This window comes from Ursus arctos, unplaced genomic scaffold, assembly GCF_023065955.2.
Source record: "Ursus arctos isolate Adak ecotype North America unplaced genomic scaffold, UrsArc2.0 scaffold_14, whole genome shotgun sequence".
NCBI classification, from domain to species: domain Eukaryota; kingdom Metazoa; phylum Chordata; class Mammalia; order Carnivora; family Ursidae; genus Ursus; species Ursus arctos.
This window is the reverse complement of record NW_026622808.1, coordinates 7,402,251-7,421,788: the sequence shown is the minus strand read 5'-3', so window position 1 is coordinate 7,421,788 and position 19,538 is coordinate 7,402,251. Positions and strand designations below refer to the sequence as shown.

The window sequence follows — 19,538 nt, the reverse complement described above, 5'->3', positions numbered from 1 at the left end:
AGCTGGGCATGTGGCTAGCTCCAATAACATAGGGGTTTTATTCCAAAGGAAGATAGGGAAAAGGATATTGGATAAGCAAGTTGTCGTTTCTGACATATTCTCCAGAATACCAAATTTCTGGCCTGGGAAGCTTGCCGAATGGTGGCGAATGGTAGCATCCAGGGGAACAGGATGAATTCCATTTGGGGGCAGGTTGAGTTTAAGCTGCTGGTGATATTAAGATGAAGTTTTTGTGGCAGGCAGAATAGTGGCTCCCCTGCGTCCAAATCCCTGAAACTTGCCAAGAGATTACCTTACATGGCAAACAGGAGTTTGCAGATGTGATGAAATTAAGGAGCGACTTGTGGTCTCCCCAAATTCATGGTGAAGTGCCGACCCCCAGTCCCTCGGGATGTGACTGTTTGGAGACAGGGTCTGTAAGAGGTAATTGAGTGAACATGAGGTCGTTAGGGTGGGCTCTTATTCAGACTGGTGTCTTTATAAGAAGAGGAGATCAGGACACAGACACTCCAGCGGGAAGGCTGCGTGAAGACACAGGGAGAAGGTGGCTGTGTGCACGCCAAGGAGAGAGCCCTCAGGAGAACCCAGCCCTGCAGACACCTTGATCTTGGGCTTCTGGCCTCCGGAACTGTGCGAAAATAACTGTGTGCTATTTAAGTCCCCCTCCCCCAGCCTGTGGCACTTTGTTTTGGTGGTCCTAGTGAGCTCATCCAAGGATCCCCCAGCTGGGGAGACTCTCTTGGATTTTCCGGGTGGGCCCAATGTAATCCCAAGGATCCTTATACGTGAAAGAAGGAAACACGAGTGTCCAAGAAGGAGAAGAGGTGGCAGAAGTGGAGGTCAGACTGATGTGATTGCCGACTCTGAAGATGGAGGAAGGGGCCGCAAGCCAAGGGGTGTGGTAACCTCTGGAAGCTGGCCAAAGCAAGGACCAAGGCTTCCCCGAGAGCCTGCAGAAGGCACACAGGCCCGCTGACACCTTGATTTTAGCCCTATGAAATCTGTTTTGGACTTGGCGATTTTCAGAATGGGAAGGTAATAAAATTTGCTTGTCTTAAGCTCCTATGTGATTTTTTTTTTTTTTTTTTTAGCAACAGCAATAGGGAGCTGACACGTTGTCCAGTAGGCATTGGGACATATGGGACAGGTCTGGGGACTTGCAGCACACAGGATAATTGAAGCCGTTGTCCAGAAGAAACCGTTCAGAGATGTGTTTGAATGAGGGCGGGAGAGGTCTAGGGCAGAACGCACAGAGACCAACATTCTAGGACAGGATAACCCACCCAGCTGTTCCTTTGACGGGAGGCTCTTAGCACAGAAGTGGGGGAAGGGATCCCTCCCTGAGGGTGCTCTTCAAAAATGGCACATTCAGAGGCTGTGAGGGAAAGGTTTGGGAAGAAACAGTGAAAATCAAGACTGTGAGATAGAGTAGTGAATATAATCGGGAGGGAGTGGCTTTTTATGTGCTAACCCCCCCCCCCAAGCTAACCAGCCCGTCACTCCCACTGCTGTCCCCTGGGTCCCATCACCTGGCACAGTGCCATCCCAGAGCCTGGAAAGGCCAACTGGGGCCGGGCTGAGCTGGGTGCCCCTCCTCTGTCCTCCCACAGCGCCCCTGCTTCCCTCCAGCCCTGCCACACTGCCCCATAGTCAGTGACCCTCAGCCCCCTCCTCTGAGGACCAGCCTGCTTGCTTGCTAGGTCCCAGCATGAATCCTCATCTCCTCGGCCCCAGATCTGATGTCTGACGCATGGTCTGTGCTCAGGGGACTAAAATGTTCGGCTAATGGCTACTCCCAGGGGCCAGATCCAGAGACTGTCTGAGAAGGAGATCAGCGCAAGGGAGGGCCTCGGCGCCAGGCAGTGCGTTAGACAAGTGCTGCCATAGTAGAATCCTGCGTCCCTCCCCTTCCGGGCCTCCTTCCCCTGCAGCCCTGCCGGAAAATGCCCCTTACTTACATGCGCACTTTAGTGCTGGACGACGAGCCCAGCTTGGTCCCTGTGAGTGTCAGCGGGACTGTGGGCAGCTGCTCTTCCTGTTCTTGCCCATCGCTCACTTTGGTGCTTTGGCTGGAGGTGCCCTGCTGGGCAGTGGGAGATGGCCTTCATTCGGGGGGTGACCCTTGCTGAGCCTTCTTTCGCCTTGAGGTAGGAGACCTGAGCGGGAGAGCCCCTCCTTCCTGCACCTGCAACTCCAGGGAGAAGTGAGCAGAATCCCTCAGGTACAGCAGGCCCCCACCGGAGACCCGAGGGAGCGGGCAGCACAAGGCCAGGGCCTGTGCTGGCATAGCTCCTGGAACCGTGGGCAGCGTCTGCATAGACAGAAAGCTCAGATGGGAAGCGGCCACTCCCTGTGAGCGCTGGAGAGCACAGGCTCAGGGATCCGGGACAGGGCAGGAGGTAGGATCCGGATGAGTGACCACCGGTTTAGCTGAGGCAAAGAGGGACCAGGCCCAAGGCTCCTGAGGGGCTCTTCTCTAGTCTTAAAAGAGGCAGGGAGTGTCTTTTGAGAAAGAGGGGGGACAAGCCCCAGCCCCTCTCCCTGCAGAAAGCTTTGGAACTCAGCCACTTCTCTTCCTGGAAAAGTGACGTCGGGACTTGACTTAGATCCTTTGGTTCTAAGGACTCCCGTGGGAGGTGATCTTGAACTTCTGAGGGGGTTACGAGGTTGTCCTATGACGTGATGTGAGGACTTCAGAGCCAAAGTGCCAGATGGTTCCAAATCCTCCAGCTGGTCAGCAGAAGAGCCTGCTTGTGGGACAAAGGCTGGAGGTACCAGGGCCACCCTGCTCTGATACTGTCACCTTGTGCTGGCTGTTGGAGAACCCCATTCCCGCCTCTGACCCTACTATGTGACTGCCCGTAGCAGGGCGCCTGGCTCTAGGGAGGCGCACAGAATGCTGGGTCCTTTGCTGGCTGGTGTCTCCTTTTGTCTCTCCTCCTGGCTCCTGGCCACTTTCCTGGTTCTGGGGCATTCTGGACCCCTGCTTGGTTTGTCTCCCGGCCTGTCTCCCGACCCCAACTATACTCCTGCTTTTTTCCTCGCCTTGCAGCCCCGAGCCCACCACAGCGACCCTGGGGCCTCTGGAGGGCTGAATGGGGTGGGGGTAATGGGTGTGGCATCAGGAACCGGACCATTTGGATTTCAATCCTGGCTTGATGTTGTCCTAGCTTGGTGTCCCCGAGCCTCACTTATCCCGTCTGTAAGGTTGGCGATGATGGTAAAAGTAGCCCCTGGGAACAGGGTTTGGGGAAGGATTAAGTGAGTTAATGAGTGAGTGCTTAGGTCAGTTCCTAGCATGCAGTGAGCACTCAAGAAATGTCCATCATTTTCAGCCCAGGCCCTTCCTCTGCTCTTCAGACACCACTCCAGAATGTCCTTACCAGCTGCTCTTCTGCTCTCCTCCCGCCCCTTCTCAGGGCCCTCCCCCCACCCCAGCCCCCACGGCCTCCAGCTGGTACGGCCCAGACACCCCACCAGGTGCATGCCCAGGCCATGCACATTTCATATCAGACACGTTCGGGGGTCTGGGATGTGGTTTTCTAGAGACCCCTGATCTCCGAGGGCTGGAAATAGCGAGAAAGTGATGGGTGTGAAGGAACAGAAGGGGAGGGGGTGTCATGAGTCTGGCAGTGCTGCTGGAACCGAACGAGGAATAAAACACTGCGTGTGTGTCCAGACCCAGAGCCGTCCTTTCTTTTCCCTCTAAGGGCAGAGCAAGCCAGAGCAGGCGGAAAGTCAAGGACATGGTGAGTCTGGAGGGGGGGGCCAGTAGAAGAGGGTCAGGCTTTAAGACCTGGAGAAGCAGAAGAGGCTGGGCCAGGAGCAAAAGAAGAAAGGCTTAAGAGGCAGAGGGAGGCCACAGGGGTCCTGGGAGCTGCACTGCCCCCCACCCCCCTTCTCGTGCTTGCTCTCCTGAGTTCATGGGGACATCGACAGGCTGACATCCAGGTAGCCACCTACATCACCCCAGTCCACTGATTCATTCTGGAACGTTCTTTTCCCTTATTTCTTTTTGGTCTCAATACTGGGCTTGAGGGGAAAGGAAGAGTCAGGACCTTCTACTCTGCCTGCTGGGCCAGCTTCTCAGCGTGGGGCCATCAGCTCCTACGAGGCACCTGAGGATCCATGCAGGAACCCCCCACCACCCCCCTTCTCCCCTCTCTCTCATGCTGCAGGGAAGGGCATGTGGTGAGGCAGGTGTATTTTAGAGAGATGATTAGGGGATACGATCTTGGAACTCCCGGTGGATGGAACAGAATGAAAACACAGCAGACACCGTGGAATAGAATACAATTCAACATTACATCCGTTCCTTTGGGACTCAGATTAAATCAGTTTCCCAACCAGAATAGCTACGGGGCCGAATAATACAGTCCAGTTCGCCGAACACGTGGATGCTGGTCCTGTCCTCCGATCCATAGGTGCCAAAGGAGTCGTGGTGGTGATGCTTTTTTCCCCCAGAAATGTGTCCTCTGATCTGGGCCACATTTACAGAGCAAGTTCATTCACGCCCCAGTCTCCCGTGCGGCGATGGTCTTTGGCAAAAGCCCCTCTGCGTGGTGCTGGCATGTTCCTTGGTCCACACTCATATGAGGGATCCTAGTGGGGATGAATGAGGCTTGGAGAGCTTCCCGAAATCATTATTCTTCCTGAGGCACTGGCTGAAGGGGGCAGGGCGCGTGGCAAGTATTGCTGGAAACTGCAAGGTGAGTCCGGACCTCGGGTACCTTCTAGAGTCACGGCTGTCCCCAGACTTCCTTCCAGCAAGACGTACATGGGCCCTTCTACCACAAGCTTGTAGGTGGGTGAAATGAGACCCAGGAGGTGTGGGTTCCCTGGGAGCTTGCTGGGAGTCCACCCTGTCTGCTCCCGTCTCAGAAAGCATCAGGAATGTAAGAGTGATATCCTAGGGCCAATATTGAATCTGTGTTCATGTCAGAGAAAGGGAAACGATCTATGAGCCCAGCCACTTGAGGCATTAGTACTACAATGAGTGACGAAGCCCTTGCAACACCCACCCCCCAGATTGGTCTTGACCACCTTTGTGAAAGGACATGTTAGCTAGAAGACCCGGCTACGCTGTCTGGACGAGAGACATGGTCATTTTGGGTGAAACCCAAAGGTCATACGCTCCCCTAAACTCTGGCTTCTTCAGGGGGTTGGGCAGGGGGTGTCCCCCTGTTACCAGGTACCTGCCACAGAATTTCCGATGATGCAGAGGGAACTAGTGAGATTCTGACTCTGCCTAGGGAACCACCAGGAAGGATGGAGATACCTGGCGGCTTGTTAGAGAGAGAGAGAGAGAGGGAGAGGGAGGTTGCCATGGTGACAGGGGAGGTGGGCCCAGAAGCCCCAGTGAAGGGACGCAGCTCAAGCCAACGGTGATTCTGGTGCAGGATGCCCTCCCTTCACACCTTTCTATCAAATGTGCTCCACTGGGCCTCTGGCCTGGCCTAGGGCAGCCTCCTTGTCTGTCACCCAAGAGCCTCTGGTTGCTACCGGAAGCCCCGGGTTCTGGGAGCACTTACCGCATGGGTGCTTTCTGCTTGGTGGGTCCCCTGGAAACTCCCTCCCAGTCCGTGACCTCAGTGTGGCCCCCGGAGAGGCTGCACACTGGCAGGTGGGAAGCAGGAAAGAGAGGGGAAGTCTCTGTGCAGTTTCCTAATCGTGTTACGCCCCCCACTCCTGCCACCCAAGCTTCTGTATGGCAATTCCTGCTACCCAAAATGCCTTCCCTATCCCCTGTGCTAGCTCTTTCCTTTTGTTCTCTGTTCAGAGGACACAGTCCCTCTGTCCTCTCCCCAGTCTGGGTGAGATGCCCCCTCTGTGTTCCCACACCTGCCGCATTTCCCCCATAGAGTTCTCAGCACAGGTGGTCCAATGGCCCCTTGGCCTGGCTGTATCTCTTGCTTTGGAAAGAAGATGAGAGCAGGGACCTTGTCTGGACTGTTCCCATCCCAGGGCCTGGCCCAGAGTCAGGCACCCAAAAAATGTTTGCTTGTTTGGTGGGTAGGGACAAGGAAAGCAGATAGGCTTTTCTAAAACAAATCCTATCTCTGGAAACCCACAGACCATTCAAACGTGGCATGCGATCTTGGTTTTGGTTCTCCATGGAGGTGAAGGAGAGAACAATCGTATAGAATCCCTTTGTAGGTCGCTGTCTTGCTGTTCTAGAATTGGGGGATAGAGGCGCAGATAGGGGGAAGGGGGAAATTAGGGCAACATGCACTTATCCATGGCTAATTGTCAAGTTCAGAGGGGAGAACAGTCAAGGAGAAGATGAAAGAAGGTCAAACTGTGGCACCTCCCCCCAGCCCACCCCACAGTCTCTGGCATAAATACTGTATAACTGGGAGTTAAACTTCCTCAGCTGGCTGACTCCCAGAGCCTTCTCCAGGGGGTGGGGTGTGTCTTCTTGGAAAGTGTTTTTCCCTGAACACCCTCCACTGTTCACTCTTTGGAATGTTTCACACTTGTGACTTGTCTTGTCACTTGAGATGCAAATCAGTATCTTGCCCACCGAGAGAGCCGGGGCTGGCGAACCCAGTGAGCCAGAAGTCAGTCTTCCCTCTTCTGTGAGGGACCGCTATGGGTCGGTTTGGGTTCCGGAAGGATGCAAATGGGGAATCCAGCTCGGACACTCTGATGTGTGTCAACATAAGGTTCTCCTTGGAGCACAGCCTCGCCCAGGGAATTTCCCAGCATGCATAGCACTTGGCAGAGAGAGTTAGACGAGTACGTCCTGGATGCAGGAGCGGGGAACGAGCCATGAGAGGGGATGGCCGGAGCCAGCATCAAGGCAGGCATAGCAATATCAGAAAGACGAAATGAGAGCCAGCCAGCAGCGTTCCCCAGCTGCATGTGGAGCCCTGAGCTCTGTCCCACAGGGCCAGGAAGAGGCTTTGCCTGGCTGTCTTATGGCTAAACCCCCTCCACCACCACCACTGACACCAAGAAGATGGGATGTTGGATGTTGTCAGATCTCATCCTGGTTGAGGCAGCAGGGTGATGGGGAGAACAGAAGATGAGGCCACCATCAGCGATTCAGGAAGAAGGACTTGAGAGTCTGGAAGAAAACTGACTTCTGTTTCTGCTTCTGTTTCTTTTTGATGATGGGCACCCACACCAGCCCGCACACCAGCATCATGAGTCCCAGGGACAGGAAGGCAGGCCCTATCATCTTAAGGACCTTAAGGCTGTTGTCACCCAGGTTCAGGGTGTAGGCCAAGCAGGTGATGACCACGCCAAAGAGGAGGATGGCGCCGCCCACCGACATGATAACGATGGGTTTGCGGTAGATTTCCCAGTTACTCCGGGAGGTGGCGGTCCAGACGGACTCACTTCTGGAGCTGATGCACAGGGAGCTAGCCGTCTGGCTGGGCAGCAGGTCCTTGGATTCTGGAGACTTCTCATCGACCTCCAGGGCCTTCGGGAGAGCCTCCATCGTCATGGCTCCTCAGGACTGGGCACCTGATACCCGCAACAGTTAGAAGCAAGGGGGGAGCCAGAGGAGTCCTCACACACCCTTCCTGTTCTCAGCATCCGTCTCCGGCCTGGCTCTCAGCGGAGGGCGATACCGGGTTTTGTGCTGAAGCCAAACAGAAAGTCAAATGAGAGCCACGTAAATAAGAAACCACCTACTGGGGCGCCTGGGTGGCGCAGTCGTTGAGCGTCTGCCTTCGGCTCAGGGCGTGATCCCAGCGTTCTGGGATCGAGCCCCACATCAGGCTCCTCCGCTGGGAGCCTGCTTCTTCCTCTCCCACTCCCCCTGCTTGTGTTCTCTCTCTCGCTGGCTGTCTCTGTCTGTCAAATAAATAAAATCTTTAAAAAAAAAAAAAAAAGAAAAAGAAACCACCTACTGGCATGTTTTTTTTTTCCTTGTGAGAGATAAATATTATAGAGTTCGAATCAACTGCTTTTAGTATTTAAAACAGGGCACAGTGGTACCCCTTTAAAAAAGCAAAAGCTATGGTTTATCGAATGGCGTCTTATTTTCAGACTCAATACTTTCTAGCTGTGTGACCTTGAGTGAGTTACTTAATGTCTCTGTGCCTCAGCTTTCTTATCTCTAAAATGGGGATAACAATACTATTCATCTCATTGGGTTCTCCATAGGGTTGAATGAGTTAAGATGTGTAATGCCCTGGGTCAATGTCCAGCATGTTGCAAGCACTTTATAAACGCTGTCGTTTGCTGAGCACAGGGTGAGGAACTGCCAGAGGTTGGATTTGAACCCGTTCTGGTCTTGCTCTCGCTCTATAGTCTGGAGCATGTCTTTCAGTGCAGCCCGGGATTTCATGTGCTTTTCTAGCACAGGACAGTCATGCCCCAAGTTGAGTGTGGCCTTTTAATACCTAAATGCCCCCTTCCCCCCGCCCCCCACCCTCATTGGGAATGACATCAAGTCATCCTCAGGCCTGTAAAGGTATGGAGTCTAGCCAGCCATCTGCTCTGATCTCTCATCTAGAGCCTGTCTGTGGACCTCTCGGTCACCAGAGCCCTTTCCTCCCCTGGACTTTCTGCATGGGGGACGAAGGGAGGCTTGAGAGAGCCCCCGCGTGTTTCCTGGAGGTCCTCACCGACTGCCCGCCCTGAAGCATCATCCTGACTTGTCTCCGGAGGCTCTGGCCCTATGCTTGTACCTTAGAGATGCTGCCTCCCTTTCAGGATGCGAGCGAGTGAATGAACCACAGATCGTCCTTTCCGCTTCCTTCCTCCTGAGGCTCCGAAACATAAATCCAGCGTCCTTTACAACACTGCTTGGATCCGTTCTAACTGACAGAGCCCGGTGCCTCCCTGCATTAAAGCCCAGGTGGAGCCGAGCTCTGGGACCCTGCCTGCCGGCCACTCTCTCCTCCTGTGTCCCCAGGCCGCAGCCTCCCCCTCTGTTCTCTGCAGGGCCCCTGCTTGCCTGCCTGCCCGGGGTGACTCCTCAAGCAGCACTCCCTCCAGCCTCTGCTCTGTCTTTGGTCCTTGGCTCTGGCTCCTTCCCTCCTCCAGGAACTCCACCACTCTTCCTCTGACCTCTTCTGTTTCCAGTGGGGCCTCCTCAGGCCCCACTCAGATCAGGTCTACTAACACCCCTCTCTGTGAGAGTGGGGCGCCAGAGAGTGTTTTCCAACAGCAAAACTTGTATCGGGGAAGGTGGGCAGTTCATCCCCATCACAATGGGCTCACCCCCCAGCACTCCAAATAGGGTGAGTCAGACCCAAATATGGAGGGGGGTGCAAGTCTGGAAACCATGGTACTGACGCCTGGGTGAAAGATAGCCTGGGATCGAGGAGATGGCGTCTGGAGCTTCCAACACCTGGAACCTGCTATTTCTTCTTTACCAAGGCTTTTCCATGAAAAGCAGGGTCCCTGAGTGAATGGTTTCTCCTCCAACACTTCCCATGGTGTTTACTGCAAAGTCAATCCCTCACCTCCCGCCCTCCTCCACCCTGCAGCAGCTCAGGCCTGAACCACTTCCCCCAACCCTAATGCTCCGCCTTTCTAGAACAAGCAGTTTTAGTCCCCTCCCCTTTGACTTGGAGGAAGTCGGAATCGTAACGTTGCCATGCCCTTCAGAAGGTAGATACTCACGCTCCCGGACACTCATCTGGAGAGAGCATATTTGTGTCTCTGCTTCCAAAGACTTTGAAAAACGGATGTGCTTTTGTCGGTACAGGGACACAGGTGTTCGCCGCCCCCTGGATCCTGTGGTCCATTTGCAGAAGCCAAGCAGCCCTTTGTAAACTGATCCTTCCCCCTGTGAGCTGGGGGTAAGGAAGGGATCACAGAGCTTTGGGGGGCGGGGACGGGGCTTAGGGTCTTATGGCTTAGGTTGGTTTTCTCCACCTGGTTTCTTCTGGGGATGTTTTGACATCTCCAGTAGGATTTTTCTCTCTGGGTAGCCCTTTCTACCACTTGGCAGTGGAGACCTAAGGCAGAAGGGCTTGCTGCCTTCGGATGCTTGGAGGGGTTGGGAGACAGTAGGAATGCAGAGATTCTCAGTTGCAACTGAGTGGAGCTGGGCTGGGTGGAGAAGGACCCGCTCCCGCAGAGCTGCCGCCTGGGTGAGAGATGGCTACTGCTTCCTGCACAGGAAATATGGTGCTGGAGGCGGGGACCATGGCCAGGGGTCCCGGAGATGGGCCTTGCTAAACACACCGAACACATGCACTTTAGCCCTGCAGGGAGATCATTTGTCTATTCCCATTTTGTAAGGGCAGAGACGGGCCGAGCGAGATTTAGAAGCACGGCCAAAGCCTCCCCTGACCTCATATGCGGCTGTGCTGGGATTCACACTGAGGCCTTTGAGCTTAAAAATCTCCTTGCACTAGATCGTGCTGGTCTGCATGAGTCCTGAGGGCCCTTCGACTATGAGAATGTCTGAGTTTTTCACTCTGGGGCTTCATCCGCCTGTCAGGTAGCCTCTCACTGAGGATGGAATGATGTGGGTAGATAAGTAGTTCTATAGTGAGTCACTATGCAATAGAGAAATAAGAGCACTGTCGTAAATTTTTCATAGTTTTACCTTTACTCAATTTAAAGGACCATCTTATTCTGAGATTCTTCCTTCTTCTTTTTTTTTGGCATTGGAATATTCCTCATTTTATAAAATGGAAAGAGGATCACTGGTTTTGTTGTATCTGTCCTTGACAAGATAGAAGTTAGTCATTTCATGTAGATGTCTGTCTGTCTATCTATTATCTATCTATCTATCTATCTATCTATCTATCTATCTATCTTTCCATATATCGTCTCTCTACCTGAACTGTAATGGCCCATGAAATCTCAGAGAATGGGAACCTTTAATTCAGTTGACTTTCCTAGGAGGAGGTGTGGGTCTTGGTGCAGTGATGGGGCAGGCAGGGCTTCATTTTCTAGGCAGTAACCAAAGCAGAAGCAGCTCTCCCTTCTAGAACAAGGGTGAACACTGTGACTTCTCCGCCACCCCTCCCCTGCTGGCCAGGCAGGAGGTCAGGCATGGCATGAACGCCATACTGAGCAAAATCACTCCTTTGTGATTCTGGCAAGTCAGCGAACTTACTCGCAGTGTCTATGTGTGATGATGGGAACATCCAGGTCCCTGACATCAGAGGGACCACCGCTTAAAGCCAGTTTACCTAAGCGGTGGGACCCTGGGCCACTTACTTAACCCCCCGAGACTAACTAGCCCCACATCTAAAATAGGAGAATTGAACATCTGCCCCATTGGGCTGTGGGGACCATCACACTCCACAAACACTACTATCCCGTGTGACATATGATAGGTATTCCAGACAGGGCCATAATAATTACGATTATTATTATTATTAATTTTTTTTGGTCCCTGTTTTCTCATCTGTAAAATGAATAAGTTGGGGTAAGGGGCTTCTAAAGCCATCTTAGATCAGTCCACTAGTAGTGACCCAGACTTGAATTCTGAGACTCCAGGCTTCCTGGAAATCCCCAACTCAGGGGCGAGATGAGTTTCATAACACTTTTATCAGAGTCCTAAAACATTCTCTGTTTTTTCCCAGTACCAGGGTTTCTCAAGAGCAGTACTGTTGACATTTGGAGCCGGATATTCTGTTATAGGGAGGCTTTCCTGTGCATTGTAGACTATTTTGTTAACGGCTCTGACCTTTACCCACCAGATGCCGGCAACACCACCACCTCCGGTCATGATTCTCAAAAATGTCTCCGGCTATTGCCAGATGTCCCCTGTGTGTGGTGGGGGAGGGGGAATCGATCTGGTGTGGACTGCAGCCCCACACCAGCTCCCCCCCCTGCCCGCACTAGCTTGCAAACTGCTCGAGGGCCAAGGCTGAGCTGACTCATCCTCCACGGGGTCCCCCCACCTCGCCCTTAGCAAGTGCTCCAAGGGCCTGGCCCCAGTGCTGCAGCTCCGTGAGGGACCAGGGGACATGTGGGGAGCTGGCCGGGGGAGAGCAGCCACATTATCAGGTTTGGAGTAAGTTTTCAGGGGCTTGGTTTGTATGTCCCAGAGGCTCCCTCACTCCCTACAATGGATGGACTGGTCCACCCAGGACCTCAGAATGTGACCTTATTTGGATCAGAGGCCTTTGCAAGCATTACAGTGAAGGCAGGGGTCTCCAGACGAGGTCACCCTCAAATAGATTGGTCCAGTGACTATGTCTGTGTAAGAGAAAGGAGAGGAAAATTTGACATATAGAGGGGACACCCTGGTGAGGACGGAGACAGAGGTTAAAGGGACGCCTCTATAAGCCAAGGAGAGCCGCGGATTGCAGTGGATTGCCAGCTGCCGCCAGAAGCTAGGAGAGAGGAGTGGCCCGGTTCTCCCTCAGAGCCTCCAGAAGGAACCAGCCCTCAGGACCCCTTGATTTTGGACACTGACCTCCCAAACCGGGAGAGAATAAACTTCCTTTGTTTTCAGCGACTGCCATGGTGATTTGTTACAACGTCCCTAAAAACTGAACATGCTCACCTTTCTCTCCTGTCCTTGACACCTCAGCAGTGGACAAGTACTGAGGCCCGCAGGCTGGGGCTGTGGGGGAGACAGTGGAAGGAAGGGAGGAAGGGAGGAAGGAAGGAAGGCAGGCAGGCCGGAGGTCGGGCCTCCTGGACTCCCCACAGATTTGAATATGGGCTCAGCCCTCAGGTCAGCGGTTTGAGAAGAGAGGATGGGTCACGTTTGGAATGTCAGGAGGCCGACTTCGTGGATAGAGACCGTAGCACACAGCTGGGGTTGGCAGGCCGCAGGCGGGCGCCAAGATGGCACACCGGTCTGGGACCACCCAGCCACAAGAAGGAAAGAGGGACAACCCGGAGCCTGAACGGGCGCTGAGCCCCAAACGTGACCCTGACCAAGAGCCGCCAGACACACTTCCATTTACATAAAACCCCCATTTACATACAACCAGATTCCATTTACATCAAATTCAAAATCTGTGCTATTTGCAGTGAGGATACTGGTTGCCCCTAGTGGGGGTGGTAGGTGAGGGACACGCCGGAAACTTCTGGATGCTCCAACGTTCTGCTGCTTGATCTGGCTACAGCTGGTTACCTGGGTGTGTCGTATTCATGCTGGACACTCGTGATATGACTACTTTTCTGTGTGGAGGTTAAACAGCAATAAAATGTTTAAACAAAGATAAGTAAAAGGTCTAACTAAATGCAATATGTTCCCCTTTTTTTGGATTCTGACTAGAACAGATTGATGGTACAAGGACATTTGGGGATAATTTTAAGGTGGTCTGAATTTGGATTGGGCATTGGATGACACCAAGAATTTAAAATTTGTATTTGGTATGATAACGATACTGGGGACACAAAGGAAAATGTCTTAAAGATACGAAGCTACATCTCGAAACGACTTATGGGGAGGAAATGCCGTGGTGCTGTGATTCACGTGAAAACCCCCGACTCCGGATGCCGGAGGACAAAATACTCAATAGTTTCAAATCCAGGTGGATATGTGGACGTTCGTTATGATTACTATCTCTACTGTATGTCTGCGAATACTTACAATGATGGGAAACGCAATATACAGACAGACAATGACCGGACCGCGTCTGAAGCCAGAACTCTGAGGGGCGCCTGGCGGGCTCAGCCAGTGGAGCCTGGGACTCTTGGTCGATGCTGGGTTGTAGGTTCGAGCCCCACATGGGGTGTGGAGATTACTTAAAAAACCAGAACTCTGACCCCCAGTCTGTAGGAACCAGCCCAGGAAGCCGGCCTTCTACGTCTAAGTCTGACTGTTCGGAAATCAGGCCACTGTCGCCAGCAACCAGCCTAGAAACCCAAACAGTAACCAAGGACAGCTGCCTTTTGACGAAGCAATTCAGTGGGGGAAGAGAAAGTCCTTTCGACAGATGTCAATGGAACGACTGATGTTCTACCAGAAAAAAAAGAAACCTGACCCCGCCTCCCAGCATCCACAAAAGAATTAATTTGAGACAGATCACAGGCATAACCTGAACATAAAAGCTAAAACTAGAAAGATTTTAGGAGAAAGCAGAGAGGAGTGCTGTGGTGACCCGGAGGCAGGCAAACTTTGTCAGACAGGGCAGAGCAGGCAATAAGCGAGCATGAAAAGAAAAGCAGTAAGGGAGATTTCATGTGTCATTGAAAACGCCTGCTCATTGAAAGCTGCTGAGAAGACATGAACAGGCAAACTGTAGGCTGGGAGAAAGTTTTTGCAAAATATGTATTTGTCAAAGGACTTGTATCTGGAATATGTAAAAAACTGCTACGTCTGGTGGATAAAAACACGATCAGCCTAATTTTTCAAATGGGCAAGAGATTTAGGGAGACCATTATAAAGGCGGATAAACACACGGACAAGATGCTTGACACTAATATTCAACAGAGAGATGCAAATTAAAACCACAAGGAGATTCGGCTGGACACTCTCTAGAACAGTCAACGTTTAAAGATCTCCCAACACAGGGCGCCTGGGCGGCTCTGCCAGTGAGGCGTCTGCCTTCAGCTCAGGTCATGATCCCAGGGTTCTGGGATCGAGTCCTGCATTAGGCTCCCTGCTCAGTGGGGAGCCTGCTTCTCCCTCTGCTCTTCCCCTCGCTGATGCTCTCCCTCTCTCAAATAAATTAGTAAAATCTTAAAAAAAAAAATCTGCCAAGACAAATGGTGAGATGCAGAAAAACGTGAGCTCCCGTACACTGCTGGCAGAATATAAAATGGCACAAACACTTTGGGAACAGGGATGGTAGTTTCTTATGAAGTTAAACACACACACACACACCCTGCACCCCAGAAGTTGCCCTCCCAGATATTTATTTGTCCAAGAGACAGAAAAGCCTGTGTCCACAAATGACTTGTTTACGAAATATTCATATAGGAGCCTTCCCCACAACAGCCCAAGCCAGAAATTCACCCAACGAGAGATTATAGATTCACACAACAGAATAGCAAAGCCATAAAAAGGACTGGACAGTGAAAAGGAACAAGGTTCTGATACACACACAGCATCGATGAGTCTCCAAGCCATGCTGGGTGAAAGAAGTCACATGTATGAAATATTGTATATTTCCATTCATAGGGCATTCTAGAAGCTTCTAAGAAGTAAGCTAAGGTGACAGAACTCAAAGCAGTATTGTAGGGAAGGGAATTATGGGAAGGAACTAAGGGATTTCCCCGGGGTGGATGGAAATGTTCCTTCCGGTGGTATTATTGGTGTGGATTATCCGGGGTGGGGTCCATCTGTCCATATAGTGCGCTAAGACTTATGCATTTCCCTGTGTGTAAATTATACCCCACAGAAAACGGACTGTAAAAACCCTAATAATTGATGGGTCAGGTGGGGAGCAGGTGGAAGGACAGCTAACCCAAGAATGGCGGAATATCGATAGTGGAACATGGGGATCCAGCGTGGGGGCGTGAGCAGGAAACGCATTACCTGGAAAATGAGAGGTGCGGGCCAGGGCGAAGTGACCCCAGGACAGGGTGGCGATGTTACAGGGAGATCTGTAAAGTGAGGGAGTCACCTGGCTCATATGGGAAAGACCATGGAGCTGATTCCGATGAGGAGGAAATTTGGAAAGGAAGAGAATGTGCTTCTTGGAGAAATTGGGATTGGGACAGGAAATAGAGGTGAGAGATGGAGAGACAGGAATTTCACCTTGTCTGCCTTGTCTCTGGACACCTACCACCCGTGAAGGAAAACACAGACTTTCTGCGAGCCAGGAGACCCTGAACGGAGCAAAGACTGGGTCTGGTGGCCTGAAAGATCCTCTCCAGAAGGGAGGGACCCGCGGGACTGTCCCCTAATCTTGTTAGCACTTGTCTACTTACCCACCTATTTGTCATCGTGCCCTTATTTGGAGACCCTGCCTACCTGTGTTGTTTCCGTGTTTGGCTCTTGACCTTGTATTCCCTGGGTCCCTATGCAATGCTCAGCGAACAGTGCTCCCCAGCACGGCACCGCTTTCCAAACCATTCCTGTGTGCCAGCCTCCTCGAGACACAAGGACGCCAGTCTCCTGCTCCGCAGAGGAGCTCAGGAGGTGCGCTTTTCCTCCCTCCCTGCCCATTTGCTTGCTCAGTGGCGTCTCAGACAAATGAGGTGAAGCGATGTCTCAAATGAGAGGGGAGAGGAGCTGTCGGAAGATCTGAGCTTTTTCTCACGAGATCACATATTCATTCATCCCCCAGCGTAGAAATGGTTTGGCGCTGTGTGTGTGGGTTATGCAAGGCGCTGAGCAATAGTGAGGGTTCGAGATAATAAAGACCAAACGCTTCCCTCTGGCAGATTCCCGAAGCGCCTGAAATGCCCCACTTAACTGGGAATGGAGGTTGGAAGTGATGTAAGTGAATTATTGCCCTGGAGATGACCAGATACATGTCTGTACTTTGGAGACTGGAAGCTCTTCATCCGTTCCCAGATCCCTTGAGGAGCTGGTGCTGGGGCTTTCTCAGCTTCCCATGCTCTCCAGCAGGTAGCTCCCTGCTTTGCCGAGGGGGGGAAGGGGTGGGCTCAGCAGACACTTGTTAAATGACCTAAAATGCAGGGGAGCTCTGGCAGGGGAGGGAGGAGAGGGTTTTGTGGGGAAGTGGAGCTAACCCTGTGAATTTGCGTGCTTTCCCATTTCTGGTTGGGGCTGTGGCGGGTGAGACTGTGGTCAAGGCCAAGTACCCATTCCCATTCCTTTTCCCTGTACCCGATGGCTGTCAATGACACCCCCTGACCTTAGTGGGGCTGGTAGGATGGGACTGACGGAGGAAAAGGACTGAGGCAGCCCTGGCCCCCCACCTCTAATGGACTGACATCTCCGCGGCTGACATTCTAGAAGGCTCCCGGTGCCCCGAGCTGCCTCTCCAAAGCAGAAGCAGCAAACAGTGTCCTCAGAGAGGGGAACACACTCTCCATACCGCAGTAACTGCTACTTACCAGACACTTGCTATGCGGCGGGAAGCACGCTGAGCGCTCTGTCTGCATCACGCCATGTAACCCTCCCACGGAGCCGAAGGTGGACAGCAGTTACCCCATTTTGCAGGTGAGGATCAGAGAGGTTAAGTGGCTTGCCCCAAGTTACTCAGCAGGGAGGAGCCAGCCAGGATCGCAAGGGGAGCTTAGGAGGCTGTGTGGCTCCAGAGCCCGAGATCGAGTGGATCCAGCTCCCCTGGGGGACAGTTTCCATGTTCTGTTCAAACCGAGGGAGGACACTTGGAATGGGGCCCAGGCAGCCAACGGAACTGCAGTGGTGGCTGCCTTGGGTGACAGGTGAGGCCTTGCACTGCTGGGTGGAGCTCCTAGGATGAGGGGGGCTGGAGCCGGGGCTCCTGGGCACGGGTCAGGAGAGCAGCAGGGGCCTGTCACAGAGCAGGACACCAAGTCATCAGCACCACCATCACTCAAATGGTCCCTGCCACTTTCTTCACCCAGAATGCCCCTTTTCCTGCTGGTGTCTCTAGGTGGGGGACACTATTGCCCTCACTCCCATTTTACAGATAAGGAGACTGAGGTCCCGAGCTGCCTGGCCCCAAACCCTGGTCTGTTATACACAGCACTGTGCCTTCTCAGGCATGGAGCCCAGCTCTCCCCTCTCCTGTCTTCCCTGCCCTCCTTCCTGGCGTCCCCCACTCCCTTCCTGCACATCCTCACCTCGGCACTCACTACCGGCCTTTGCTGGCTGCGTCCTCCTCTGAACATGCCAACACTCAGTCAGTAGTAACGGGCTCTAGATGGAGCCAATAAAATGACAGGGTGGCCAGGTAAATGTAAAATTTGAATGAATACTTTTTTTTTTTTCTATACAAGAATGTGCCAAATATGGCACGGGACATCCACCAAAAATGTATTTGGTGTTTGTGAGAGATTTGATTTTAGCTGGGCATCCTTCTGCACTGTCCAGCAACCCCTATAAGAGACTCCTCTGTGCTCGGGCCTGGAGTTATCTGTCCCTTCCCAGGCTTCTCCCTGATAGGAGCTGGGCTATTCCGGGAATTCAAGGGACCGAAAGCAGAACTCGGCGGCAACGAGGCTCACACGGCCTTGCTGGAGGCTGGGCCCAGAGAGCCCGGTCGTCCGGTGGGAGCATCCGGGAGGGCGGGCCGCCAAATACAAGCAGCGGAAATAACACCATGGATTATTTCTGAGAAAGACCCACGCGCGTGGGTTTGTTTGTGACATTCCCGAGACCTGAGAGGTCTTGCTCTCTCTCCCCTGAAGTCCCCCCACGGCCCCACCCGGCTGCCAGTTCCAGACACTGCCCTCCCTTCAACAAGACATTCAGTTGGTGACCCCATTCCTCTGATAAGGTGAGTGGGGCCCAGTGCCTGAGCTGATAAAACCAGAGCGTTTCTGAATATGCTGCCACTGGCACCACAGCTCGGCCACCCATCTGTCACCTGCTCACGGCACTTTTAGGAAGGGAAGTTCCCCAAAGGCCACGCTCCACCCAGACAGTGCCACTCACCTCCCCTCTTCCCGTCACCCAGCCAGCACCCAGACCCTGCCCAGGAACAAGGCAGAAGAATAGCTCAGGTCATAATGTCTGCTTTTCCGTGGACGATTGGTTCACCCTACGTGTTTCAGTCCATGTTCCGTGCCTGCCTTGTTTCCTCTTGCTGAGGTGAAGCCTGCCCCAGCCAGCCTGCTGTCCCTTGTTTCCCTGGCACCTGCCCTCGGCACCTGCCATGCCTGTGTGCCGCAGGGAGGGATCAGTAGCAGACGCTGAGGTCTCATCTGGGATTCCCGGGAGGACATTCTGGGTGTGAGGTCCTCCCCCACCCCTGCCAGTGCACTCTGGGAACTGGAGGGCCACCTGGAGCTTCACTGTCTGGCTTTTCTGTTCCTGCCTCTGCCCCGGGTTTGAGACGGAGGTCCCTGCCCGGCCCTCCCCGCCCCTCCCAGCGGCCAAGGGTGAAGGCTAGATGCTATACACCCAGGGCTGAAGCAGCCGTCTGCACACAGCTTCCCCTCTCCCAGGCGCATAGCAGGGCAGCCCCCTCCTCCCCCGCCACCGGGCTGTCACCACTCTCCCTGGGCAGTCCCCTCCATCCTGCTCGTGGCTGGTTCACCCCGTCCCGAGGCTCCGTCCGTCATATTTGCATTCCAGTTCCCATTCAGAGACTCGACACACTCTCAAGCAAAGTTAAAATCAGCTCGTTTCTCCAGGGAAATGGGAAGGCAGAGGCGACCGGTCCCCTCCTTACTTACTGTCCTCAGTGTCCCAGGGGAGAGGATGGTGAACCTGGGAATCACACACGGTTTGCACGGGGGGAGGAAGCCGGCAGCGAGTTTCTGTCCAAGTTCTTCATCCCAGCCAGAGAAAGCCTCCCTGGCCCCATCTAGGAGCTGATGTGCTGCAGGGATCCCAGCCACTGAGCAGGCTCCAGTGGGGATGAGCTCACCAGGATGTGGGCTAATGGGTTAACCCTTCGCGGGCTGCTGGCACAGGCACTCGTGATGTGGCTTTGTCTCAGCTCGGCTCGGGCACTCCTGGATGAACCTTGTGAAAAATTAATGATGCTTCTCTGCAGGCTGTTGTCCAGTTTTAGAGGAGACGTGCATTAGGTTGGTGTCTGGGCAGGACTGCTCCTCCTGGCCCAGGCGCAGACATCAGGCGA

The 19,538-nt window shown here is 53.3% G+C and overlaps 1 protein-coding gene across 2 annotated transcripts; it reads right to left on the bottom strand.

The window, feature by feature from the left end:
- Positions 1-4,276: 4,276 nt before the first annotated feature.
- Positions 4,277-19,273, bottom strand: PIRT (phosphoinositide interacting regulator of transient receptor potential channels). Of its 2 annotated transcripts, XM_057311317.1 has the most exons (2): positions 19,129-19,273; positions 4,277-7,591 (listed from the first exon to the last, which is right to left on the bottom strand). In XM_057311317.1, exon 2 carries the CDS (start codon positions 7,451-7,453, stop codon positions 7,040-7,042), a length of 414 nt encoding a protein of 137 aa, XP_057167300.1. In that variant the 5' UTR covers positions 7,454-7,591; positions 19,129-19,273; the 3' UTR covers positions 4,277-7,039. The 2 variants fall into 2 exon arrangements, with proteins under 2 accessions (XP_057167300.1, XP_048083070.1); XM_048227113.2 differs by lacking the exon at positions 19,129-19,273 and having other exon boundaries at positions 4,277-9,662.
- Positions 19,274-19,538: the final 265 nt, after the last annotated feature.

What these genes read in the sequence shown, in the direction of transcription:
- PIRT (XM_057311317.1), bottom strand. Translation starts at nt 7,453, where the DNA reads ATGACGATGGAGGCTCTCCCGAAGGCCCTGGAGGTCGATGAGAAGTCT.